Source organism: Nymphaea colorata, chromosome 4, assembly GCF_008831285.2.
Source record: "Nymphaea colorata isolate Beijing-Zhang1983 chromosome 4, ASM883128v2, whole genome shotgun sequence".
NCBI classification, from domain to species: Eukaryota; Viridiplantae; Streptophyta; class Magnoliopsida; order Nymphaeales; family Nymphaeaceae; genus Nymphaea; species Nymphaea colorata.
In genome coordinates this window covers 15,535,978-15,548,761 of record NC_045141.1, presented here as the reverse complement: position 1 = coordinate 15,548,761, position 12,784 = coordinate 15,535,978, and the positions used below count along the sequence as shown (strand labels likewise).

The following is a 12,784-nucleotide window of genomic DNA, read 5'->3' as shown; positions in this document are numbered from 1 at the left end:
TAATGAATCCACTCTCAATCTTAGAGTGGACACATGAAATGTTCATATTGTTAAACAACTCAAAAAGGGACTTTCACCGGTTAAGTGCATTATAGAGACACTTCCTCCTCATAGTAAACAAATATATACCAATTGTTGTTGCTAATCGTTTATGAGGGGGTTGGTGCTTAAATCTTTGAGGCTTCAACTCTTTGTATTGCAAAAGGAGTGTCATTAACATGCAAGTTGAAACACAGCGGGGTTGGCACCTCAAAACAAAACAAGGGTTAGTAGGATGTTCAACTTTTTTTTTACGTAGTATAATGAAATACTCTTCGTATTCACCAATTGTCAAATTTTTTGGATCCTACTTTTAAAAGTGGGGTGCAAGACTTTGCCGTGTCTGGCAGGCCCGTCGGCGGAGTCTCACAGGCTCATTGGCGGAGTCTCGGTGGGCCAACTGGTGAAGCGCCGGGCTGTGGCGGTGGCGGTGGCGGTGGAGAGGAAGAGAGATTTGGGGAGGAGAGGGAGGCAGCCACCTGTGCCTTTCTCCGACTCCAGGCCCACCAGTTTTGCTGAAAGGTGCCGGCAATGACCGGTGCTGGTGGATGCGCGAGGAAGGGACTTGAGAGACGATTCAAAACCGTTGTCATTTTAACAAATAAATGTCGGAGTTAGGGTTCAGTTTATATATATAATGGTGACTGTTTTTTTAAGTCACTCTCCAATTTAATAGTCATTAGATCTATAATGATAAAAAGGTGATATCTTCATGTCATATACTACTTCATTTTTTTTTGTTCTAACTTTTAGATGAACGGCCACTCACTCATACATACCATGATTACAGGTTAATTAATATATATATATATATATATAAAAGCATATTCGATGGAATAATTTACGCATTATGCATAAGAGGTGCAACAATAACGTAAGTAGATCGTATAAGCGATCAGCGAAATCGCTTTTTCTAGAAATCTACAATCTCCACCGTTCGTTTCTTTTATGCGTCTCTCATATTCTTGCGCACACGGAATATTTTTATGTCTGACCTTTTGTTTTAATTTTCCGATAAGTATTTTACAAGAAAAAGAAGAAGAAACGCAAGGATGGATCAGATCCCATGGGCACGACCCGTTTGGGGCTTCAATCTGGGGCTGAAGAAGCATGTTTATTCGTGGCCTTAACCTAGAACGGGACAAAGCAAATAAAGCGGTTACTTGTGGGAATTAGGTTCAAATCACGCGAGACCAACATTATCGACGCGATCCATTTGCCTAGGTTTTTAGAAGATCGAAATTTCACCAGGAGATCCAAATCAGATCCGGATTCGACTCATTTCACCCTTATTTTGGATCGTGGAGCCAGGTAGTTGTCATTTAAGATCTGGATCCAAACCGAATGACTTTAATGGATTCGCCCACCGGAATGATGCGCCGACGTCGTTGGCACCGTGAAGCAGTGGATAACTTGAACCCGTCGGAGAACCACCGGCCTGACGTGCGTCAACGGCCAACTGCACAGCCGTAGGGTTGAAGCATCAAAGAGCCTTTGGACTTCGGATATTCCTTTACCTTTTTCCCGTCTTCTTTGGCTGGAAAAAAAAAAAACGAAAGGTTGCCATCTTTCTTTCATTTATCAAAGGGATGAAGTAATCCTATACGGATCCGCGCCTCGTGAAATGCGTATTACTCAAAGGGATTGGACTTCAAATCATATCCATGAATCATGTCGTTGATAAAAGCTACAAATCCGTGATCGGAAACTGTTTATAAACTATCAAACACAATCAACAATAAAGGGGCGGAGCAAAAAAATTTTCAAATTAAAGTTTCTAAATTTTAACATAAACAAAATTATTATTTTTCAAAATTTTTATATAAAACAAGTCAAATATATATATATATATTTATTCCTAAGGTGGACCAAACCCCCTTGGCTCCGTCCCGGACTTAGGATCCGTAAAATTGTATGGTTCCCGTAAATGAAGTTTTGTTGGTTCTGCCCATGTCGGCAATCTTCGTGTTTCTGAATTTTTTCATTCATTGAAATCGGTCAAATATGATCAAATATTAAATTCTACACCCTTATGTGATGGCCATTAGCAAAGGGCGTGTTTATAATATTAATGAAACATGTCATCTCATTTTACAGATTACGCCGGAAAGTTGAGCCGCCAAATGAGAATTTCCTAATAAACAGGTTGCTTTTAGTAACGGATCTAGAATTACCAGCTGAGAATCTCAGTTAGTTTTTCAACCTCTATTTATTGGACAAGTACTTGATACTTATCATTAACAATTGTACTATTTAATGATAATTTAAAACGTGAATGAAGGACATAATTTGATAAAAAAGTATTAATATTTGCTGTCCTTTTACAAGTATTTATCTGTTTGACTATCTAAAACTGACTATATAAAAGACTATTAATACTTGTTTTCTTCTGTCAAAATGAAGCTAAAAATAAGCCTTTCTGTGTTACTTTGGATGCCTAATGGAAGTTCTATTTTATTGATCAGAAGTCTGATCATAAAACCTTCATATTACAGGAAACCCAAACCTCAAGGAACGTGTGACGTAGTGGATGAGCTTTTGCTTTAACACTTAAGAAAGGTTTGGTGGCATTAGAAACAATATGCAACTTTTGATGCCTTTGGAAACACACCTAGCTGAGCTTTGCATTGTTAATACAAAACAACATTCTATGAACTAACTTCAATATATTCAGACCTTATGTTCATTGGTTCGTATTGGCCTTTTTAGCTATACCCAACAATGTTTATACATTTAATTTTGTTAATTAATATCTACATTAGTATGGCTATTGTTTTTTTGTTTCACTAGTTTACTAACACTAGGAGAAACTAAGTCTTCATTTGGGTAAGACCAAAGAATTGTTAATGACACTTCAGAACAGGAACACTATGTTAGTGTTTTATGAATCTGCCAAAGATACAATGTTTTATGAATCTACCCAATCTTGTGGGATAGATTTATGAAAACATTAATGCAATGTACCTGTTACCAAATGCCCCTATTAACAATTGGGTTTGAGGCTTAAAACCCAAGTTTGGGGGGTTTTTACCAGGCACTTGGACATAGGGGTGAACGAGTCGAGTCGAGTTGAGCTGGTGTTCAGTCAGCTTGAATTTGGCTCGACTAATGAAACCTTAAGCTCAACTCGGCTCGAGAATAGCTCGACGTAAGCAGCTCAAGCTCGATTCAGTAGTTATGTGTTGAGCTTGAGCTCGATTCGATTAAGGCTCTACAAACTCGTTTCAAATAAAATTGATATTCATCATTAAGTGTTGAGCTCGAGCTCAACTCGATTAGAGCTTGACAAACTCATTTGAATAAAATTGATATTCATCATTACATGTTGAGCTCGAGCTCGACACACTCGTAAACTTGTTTGAATATATGAACTTGATTAAGCTCAACAAACTCGATTAAGGCTCGAGCTCGACTCATCAGTTACGTTTTGACCTCGAACTCAACTTGATTATTTGAACGAGTTGACTCATGAACTCGAGCTCGACTAGTTAAGTAAATCACACTATGCTCGAACTCGTTCATGAGCCGAGCTTTAACGAATCGAGCTCGAGTTAGCTTGACTCGTTGTTCACTCTTACTTGTATGATGCCCCAGACTAAGTCGAGCAAGCTTAGCTACACTTTTATATGGTCTTCTGGATTCAATGTTCCTGTAATGCACATTTGTGATCTAGCATCACCTGATTTGACAACAACTAGTATTTAAGTTAGGAAATCTAATTCATGACCATGTTTCTTCGAGTTAATTGGTATAAATATTTTGATAAGAAGCTGTTCGTCTGTGCTGGTGGGCATTCTTGGTTGATGCTTATTTATCCTGTTTTTATGTCAATGGAAATTATGAACAACATTGACGCTGAACTACTTGACTATCGTGCAGCCAATCTAGAGTTGAAAAAGGAATAATTGTTTCACTGTGACAATGTTCTTCCCTGTGAACTCAACTGGAAGAAGTCGTCGCCCTCAATTGTCGAGTCCTCACTTAAGAACCGTAGCTTAATAATAAAACATAGTTTTTACCATAGATCTTTTACCACATCATCAAAATCATGCGATGCTAGATTTACATCAAATTGTGGATTTTAAATCTGAAAATAATCAAACAACCCACCAAAATGGATTTTAACTCATTATAAAATTAAGTTATAAAATCAGGTTTTCACAAAACCTAACTTTTGCACCACTGTGTTATCAACTTTTTGCCATCTAAACCGGGTCACGTAAATTTACAAAATTAATTATATTTTTCATGACAATTTTAGCAAGCAAAATGTTTACTGATTCGGTGATTGACTTGACGTTTCAAGAGAAAGAGTCTTGTTAGTTACCTAAAATAAAACTGAAAAGTTGAGGTTTTCTAATTTATCAAACTTTGAGGAGTACTTTGAAAATGGAAAAGAGAAGAGGACAGATTATGACATTTGGGAATTCCTTTGAAAGCTAAATCACGTTATCCAAGGGAGCGAACCAACGCCGGCGCCGGTAACGGAAGGGGCAACCCCGAAATATTTATCAAAAAGAGGAGCAGTTGCGTAAATGACCCTCCGTCTTTCGGCGGATCGTCATCCGTGAAGTGGAGGGTAACGTGCATGCGTCTGACCGCAACCCATCTCTCTCTCTCTCTTCCTTCTGCCAATAATGGCAGTAATCATTTGCCGCTACACTTTTGTTTGTTTATTCATTCTTTTTTACCCTGTTACCTTTTCCGTTCAATTTATTCCCCAACTGTATAATTAGGCGGAGAGGGCCTCGCTGTCCCATTCAGTTTCTTGCTTTCCGGCGCGCCTTCCCGGAGCTTTTTTCTCTTGAGGCGCTAAGAAACTCTGTTTGCCGCCATCTTCCGCCGCCGGAATTCCCGCCTCCGGCTGACGCAGGTAGCACTTCGTGAAGCTTTTCCTTCTTCTCTTTTGGATGCTTTATTTATTGTGCAGGATGAAACAGTTTCTGTCGATTAGGCTCTCTAGCGTCTTGTTGGGGGTGATGAGGTTTATAGATGAATTTCGCGATAATCCGTCAACGAATTGTGGTTTCTTGATCTATTGTACATATTATCATAGTTTCTGTTGTCGGTGTGGGCCTTTCCCCTGAGAAGAAAGTTTTCGTTCAGAGACGAGCTCCTCTCCATCTCTCTCCGTTCTCGTGCAGATTTTTCTCTTTGTTCTGTGAGTTTTCGCGTCCGTCGATCGCTTTCCCTCGTAACCATGGCGAAAAGAGAAAAAGACGGAAAAAATTCCTCCTTGGAAGTTGAATCCAAATTCGTTTGCGGCATTAGTCTTTTCTTTTCTTCTTTCTCGGGATTTGTTTTCGTTTTCTACTTTTTTTCGCGCGGTGAAACTTTCCTCCGTGGAAGTTGAATCCAAATTCGTTTGCGGCATTAGATTTTTCTTTTCTTCTTTCTCGGGATTTGTTTTGATTTCTACTTTTTTTTCGCGCGGTTCTCATGCGTTTCCCTACCGACAGGTGAAGCACCCCGCCGGGATCGCGACACAGAGGTTCTAGTGAATCCCGCGAAAGATCTCAGCCTTTTTCCCCGGGAAGATCGAAAACCCGAATTCGCCGCGAAGATGTGCTCTCCAACGAAGCGAAGAGATATGGACGTCATGAAACTGTAAATACTCTCTTTTGTTCTCCTTCAGAGAAGATAAAATTAGTTCTTGCTTCATTCATAGAAATCCTCTCCTTTTTCCTTTCCAGAGTCCTCCCTCTGTTTCCATCTTTGGTATAATGGTTATCGTTTGTGTCTGGAAGAAGATGAACTGATGCTTTCTTCTTATCCAGAATGATGACGGATTACAAGGTAGAGACGGTTGAGGACTCCATGAGCGAATTCTTTGTGGAGTTTAGCGGGCCAGCCGATAGTAAGAAAATCTCTCTCTCTCTCTCTCTCTCACACACACACACACACACACATCGAATAATCCACGATCGGGGAATGATCCTCTGAGCCCCATGTGTTCCGGATGAGCTCAATTGCGAACCGGACCGTCGAGTCCTGGATGAACGAACCCCAGTATTCAGTAACCACCGAACACAGGGCTGGGAAAAAAATGAGCCCAGCAGCGCTTCTTTCGGTGCCGTTCGGCTCGCGAAAATTGAAGGGTACGGCTCAGCTTATTCCTTTGTTAGCCTACCAAGCAGGAACAGACGTGCTCGGATGACGGATCAGCTCGTTAACGCACATACATATAAAATATTCTTATCGAATAACAGCTAAGACAACTCGTGATTGTCGAGTTTGGGGGCCTTTGGGCTTACATCATGGATGATGTGTTTATGAACTGTTCGTGATTAATTTTTTATTCTGAAGATTAAAAGCCTAGATAGCTAATTCAGGACGTTTACCAGTCCTACTCGCAAACCCTATGTTGGACCTTTTCCCGCTACCCAAAAGAAGAATGAAGACGCAATCCCTGCCTAAACTCCCTTTCTTCATTATAGGTATCTAAATTCACCCTCCTGCTCTAAAGGGATATAAAATGACTCCCCCTTTTTTAATAAAACAAACAAACATGGTCTAAAAAGTCGGGTACTTATGATATTTCTAGCTCATTTTATTTGACCAGGCTGCTTTATTATAGAGCCGGACTTCCGAGGAGATTTACGGTTTATAATGGTTTTAGTTCCAACAAGAACTAAAAGAGAACAGCCTGAAAATTAAGGAGCAGGGCTACAACTTGGTTCCCAATGTTGAGCCCACCTGAGTGCCCAGCTTACACCATCGGTTCACTTGATTGTTCGGCACGGAACGGTCTAACCGTTGTCCGCCCCTTGTCATCAAGCATTGACGTGGTTCAGCCTATCAGGGTGAGCGGAAGCCCGACCATTACATGGCCCCTTGCCTACAATTGGTAATGGCTAATGCATATTGGTCTTCTTGTTGGAAACGTGTTAATCTCGGTAGAATGGTATTGAGGGTTTTTTTTTTTGTTTTTTTTGGTATTTCTTGCTTGTACGTAACAACCACGCGTTCCTGCCTGATCTTAGTAGTAAATTCATCTTAGACTTTTGAATTATGCCAAATCGATAATTACAACCGTCATAGTTTGGGTTTATGTTCTTTGAAGAGTACTTAATGCTCTTTTTTCTGACTACTTCCTTTCTTTTCTAAGAGCATAAACGTCATTAATTGAAAAAAAATGGCGGATTTAACTTAAAGGACTAATTTCGAACATTTAACTAATTGCCAATTACCTAATTTAAATTATTGATTAAATTAAAAGTCCTTAAACTAATCATATGTAATGTACCTTATCATGATTAGATAACTGAAAAGGACTAGTGTAACCTCCAGGAATATCGGTCATCGTCGATCCTAATCTTTAAGTTTCCCTAACCCACAGAGAAAAATTTGGCCTCTGGTGTCATCTGGTAGAGGCGCGTCTTGTATCGTGGAGATTCCCTCCGACCCCAGCTTGCGAAACCGAAAAGCAAAGTTCCTTTGCTGTCTTTCAAAAGTCATTGAAATGCAAAAACCTGTGTGTATCAGTGACGGATCAGTGACGGAGGTACATGGAAGTTGTGTGGGCAATTGCTCACACAGTCCACATAAACTTGCCTACTCTTACATTGGTACCTCATTGTCATTTCATTGTTTACATGTTGACTGTCCCTTGAAAAGTTTTTATATATTAATAGTGCCCTCAACCCAAGTGAGCCGTTCTTTTATATTTTTTTCTTTGCCGGCCACGCCCGACGGGGAGGCAGACCGCCTCCCCCCTTACTTCCGCGGTGTCGTGGTGTCGGGTGGGGGGCGCTCTGCCTCGCCCGTCCACGACCGCTCCCCCCTTCCGTCGCCGGCAATATTTATCCCCTTTGGGTAGAAATTTTGATCTCTTTCGTTAAGGTTGTATGATATCTAATAGTTGATGAGGACCCAGCATTGCTGAAGAATGAACCGGTAGGGTACTAGGGTGCTTACCGCTCGTGACGTGATTGGGCACTTGTGGTACGTAATATACTTTATGGTCTGTAGGAATTTTAAAGTGCTTTCCTGGGATACCTAATATTATCCTAACGTCAATAGATTGGTATTATAGTGGGGTTAGATTAGGGAAAAACCTGTCTTGTGTCTCAGGCGTTAAAATTTTTGAGCTTGCCCACTGAGCGGAAGCCGCAGGTTTTGTTGCATCCGCATTACCGTCTCGAAGAGTTAAAAAAAAAAAGGGAGTATACCTGGTCATCTGCCAAATGTATCCCGAAAGTAATCTTCACGAGTGGTCACGTTCAACTTCTAATGCAGAAAAGAAAATAATGCTCATCCATCGCAAGGTTGTAGATCACTTTAAAAAAGTGAGCTGGCTTATTATACGATCTGCTCGTGAAGAGCAATCGTCGTTGGCGAAAAACAAAAAATGAGAAATGACACCGTGTAGAGTAAAATCGGACATGGATATGTGAATGGTACAAATTATGTTATTGCTATTATGTCCATTGCCATTTAAATGGTCTAAACTGAATGGGAAAGGGGACAACAAAAGTGGAGGGAATATTGTAAAGTGGAGCGTCGCTCGTATAGTCCAGCTAGGTGCATGTTTTCAGAGGCGAAGGGAAGACTTTAATCATCAGAGAGAACCTTGCAACATGGGCTGTTGGTTGGCTTTATCTCGAGGTGCATCTTAGGCCCTCTTAGATGAATGACTCCCAGTAGAGAAAAAGAAAAATATATTGGGATCTCCAATCGAAGTGGTAGGAAGTAGCAGGTAGGTGGACGCATTATTGTGCTAGTTGGCCTGTTGCTTTTTTGCTTGTTAGCGCGTGGCGCTTCTTGTTTGAACCTAATTCCACCGATGTGCTTCTTGTTTTTAACGCTCGATCTCGCTACCGTTCAACCGAAAACCTGACTTTGAGTAGTTACGGTGGCAGAATCTAAAACGGGTGTTGCGTTCGTCACCATCAACGCAAGTTATAAGCAAAGTAGAGTATTTTTTTGTCGCCAAGTTGTGGTGGCGGGTGAGCCGGTGAAGTTGGGAAAAAGGGTTTGATATATATTTTTCTTTTATGGGTCCATTTTAAATCTACAGGCCGGCCTCATATTGATTTTGTCTATATATTATTCATATTAATTTGAGATTTATAGATTTGAGGTATAATAAAAGTTTTAAATGTATGGTTCCCAAACCTACAATTTGCGAAGGTAGGCCCCAAACTAATTCATACCCCACTAAGCAACACCCAGTGTAGTCAAACGCCCTTTAAGCTGTTTGGTGTGATCATTGTTAAGATCATTCATTGCTAAAAGATTGGCCTTGCATAACAATTTCCATTGTCCACTCGGATTGGCAGTTTTGTCTTATTGGCTCGACCTTAGGCAGTAAATATGAAGCTGCCAGCATGTGTTTTAGTGGAGCAGAAGTGTACCTTATCCAGCAACAGCTGCAGATGAATAATAATTCAAAGTGGTTTTACTTTCAACTTGTTCGATGAATAATATGTGCATCTTTATTTACATTTTACTGTCCTCGGATTCTCAGAAGTACGATGGAAACTGTAAAGAATTTAGGTCAAACGAACCTGAAAATCGTGACTCATTTTTTTCTACCTTTCATAAGAAGCTGAAACTTGAAACATTTATCTCTATTATTAAGTTAATTCAGTTAACTTTTGTTCTCAGTATTTTATAGGAGTGTCACACACTTTTGATCACATCAAAGGGCTAAAAGACAGCGGGCTACCTGTCTAAATTTATAGTATTTGGAGATATTTGAGACTTGAAAAATTACTCATTTACTCGCATTTATTAAAAGCTTGTCAAGGAGCATGCTTGTTAAATTTTGAGTTTGCTTCTTTGGCTGAGGTCAGCTATTACTTATTTTTGTATAGAGGATTGTTGTCTAATCTAGATTTGGAAGCACCAAATTTATCGGCTGCGTCTGAACGATATTGAACGAGTTGAAATGGACGTGGGTGAGACAAGGAGCTTATAGAGACCTTTCCATCACGTCAAAGGAGAAGAAAACGGCGGCTGTGTTTGGAAATTGAGCGTACGACTTTTTAGTTGCTGGAAGTTATTGTTGACTTGAGTTTATTAAGTTCGAAAGAAACATGTTCTTTTGAGAATTGGTATTCTTTCGATTGTAATTGCTGGACAAGCCAAAGTCCCGTAAAATGGAAAAATAATTAACTGATATAACATGCTAAAAAATTTTGTAACAGTTGATCTCCAACGACATTGTGCGTGTAATTTTCTCTACTGCATTAAGGAGTAACTCTTGGGGTGTGGGAGACACAAACCAGTTTGAACTGGACATGATTACTCTTAAGTTGAAGTGAGAACTGAGGAAGTCCAGCGACATTTAACCGAAAGTTTCTCGGGTAGTTTTGAACCTGTTGGTTACGGAAAAAGCTTTAATTTGATGCATCTGCTGTCTAAAAGTCAAAAGAACGTGATAATTAGTTTCATTTTCTGTTTGTTTGTTTGTTCTTTCTTTTGTTCTCCTCAGGTCCCTATCAGGGTGGAATTTGGAAAGTACGAGTGGAGCTACCGGATGCTTATCCATACAAGTCCCCTTCCATTGGCTTTGTGAACAAAATTTACCATCCAAACATTGATGAGAGGTGAGTCCTATTTTCAATCTCCCATTTTTTCCGTTTTCACAACATTTCCTTCGTGTAGAACACATACGTGGTTTATTGTATTCCTTGAGATCATATTCACATATCTGGGGGTCATGGATTGAAGGAAAGCAATTGTATCATTTCTCTTATTACAAGAACATAAAGCAATTGTATCAATATCTGTCTACATTACAAGATGTGAACCATAAATTTAGAAGAGCATTCGGGTTCATGGTGCGTTTCTTGCTGGTGCTCTGCATTAGAACAAGAAGAAGCTGGATTTTTTTAGGCACTTCTGGAATAATGTGGAGTCTGTTAATCTTATCTTCTATACCTTGGGAACCAACCTTGAAAGTACAAATTCCTCATTTTATAAGTGTAACTGGATGGTCATTGGTGTACCTGTGTTCTAGATTCGTCCTGAATTTAGTCCTAGCTACACGTGTTTCTTTGGTCTTGGATCAGTCTTGTAAACACAAGCGTATTTACAGCAAGCAATCAGAGATAATTCTGCGTCAAGCATGTATCTGTGCTGCTACGAAATTTAGTCAAGAGATTTCAATGATATTGATTCTTGTTTCAGGTCTGGTTCTGTTTGCCTTGACGTGATCAACCAGACATGGAGCCCCATGTTCGGTACTTTCCCTCTCCCACTGTATATTTCTACATGAATATAGTCCATTCTTCACGGTACCAACCATATTCGGTACATTCCCTCTAAATCTCTCTCACGCACACACACAGACGCACATATTTTAGCTGGAACATGTACTCGATCATGTAAAATTTGAGGATACAGAAGATATTTTTCAGTGTCCATGAGAATACACATGATATAATGTCAGCGGCAACTTTAGGCTACGTTTGAGAGCCTCGGATCTGAAATCTGACGCTGATTTTAAATCCACATTAGGTTAAATTCACTGCTTGAACAAACAATAGATTTCTCAACTGGAGATCTAAAATCTGTGTTACCTTGAGAAAATCATGGATTTGTGGTCCAGTGAGGAGGGGTCTAAACCACAGATCCATGGTTTTAAAATCTGTGGTAGCATCGGAGTTATAAAACAATAACTTTCAATGATTTAAGAGGGCAGGTAGCAAAAACTGAATACGTTTTCCAATTTAGTGCGTACGTGCACATGCATCCACATACACAGGCACAATTTGATAATCTGATAAGGAGAGAATTAATACACGTTGATTTTGTCAACCTAGACAGAGGTTAACTTCTTCATACACCAAAAGAATTTGGCCTCAAAGCTCTTAGGAAGATTTTTATTTAAAAAAAAAAATACATTGCTTTCATGTTACACGTTTTAAGTACATCTTATGCCTGGGTATGGTGTGATCATCATTTGATTTTTGGGTCTAAAATAGCATGTGTGATGACACCATATAAAACATGGTGTTCTTAGAACAAATGGAAATTGAACATGTAATATGAAGAACGCGACGTTTTTATTGTCAAACGCCTCCATGGGATGCAAACAATTATCTTGCTACACCGCATTGACACCCTTCTCAAATGGCAGATCTCGTCAACATATTTGAAGTGTTCCTTCCTCAGCTCTTGCTTTACCCCAATCCTTCCGATCCATTGAACGGTGAAGCTGCTGCGTTGATGATGAGAGATCGCAAGATCTATGAGCAGAAGGTTAAAGGTAAACAACATCATCATTACCATTATTGAGGCAGAAAATTAACATCTCCCTTCGCTTGGATGCCTCTCTGACAGAGTACTGCGAAAGATACGCAAAGGCGACTGACATCAAGAGCCAGGACGAGGAAACCACTGATGATGAGGACGATGACGATGACAAGTATGTCACCAGCGAAGATGACATGGACATAGGAGATGCAGATTGAATTCTCAATTACCTGAAATAACTGTAAATTTCATTTAATTGACAAGATATTCTCATTCAAACTGTAAATTTGGCCTTGTATAAAGTTCAAACCTGTCTCTAGAATCTCTCGTTTATTGAAGTGTGTCAGCTGCTTACAGGTAGAAAAAGCTGAAAAAGTAAAAGGCAATCCATCCCAACAGAAGAAACAGAAAGACTAACGCTTCTTCTGTTAATCGAAGATTTAACTAATGCTTTTTCTGTTCGTGCCATTTTACAGCAAGTCCAAAAATATTTGTTAGGCCCCGAGGGATTTGGCACACCAGCTCGGGCCAATGGCTGGTA

General features: G+C 39.8%; 1 protein-coding gene across 1 annotated transcript; it reads left to right on the top strand.

Annotated features, from left to right (window-relative positions):
* Positions 1–4,648: 4,648 nt before the first annotated feature.
* LOC116252765 (ubiquitin-conjugating enzyme E2 4-like) lies at positions 4,649–12,581 on the top strand. The gene is made up of 7 exons (XM_031627277.2): positions 4,649–4,912; positions 5,499–5,646; positions 5,817–5,896; positions 10,478–10,592; positions 11,176–11,228; positions 12,128–12,256; positions 12,331–12,581. Exons 2-7 carry the CDS (start codon positions 5,603–5,605, stop codon positions 12,459–12,461), a joined length of 552 nt encoding a protein of 183 aa, XP_031483137.1. The 5' UTR covers positions 4,649–4,912; positions 5,499–5,602; the 3' UTR covers positions 12,462–12,581.
* Positions 12,582–12,784: the final 203 nt, after the last annotated feature.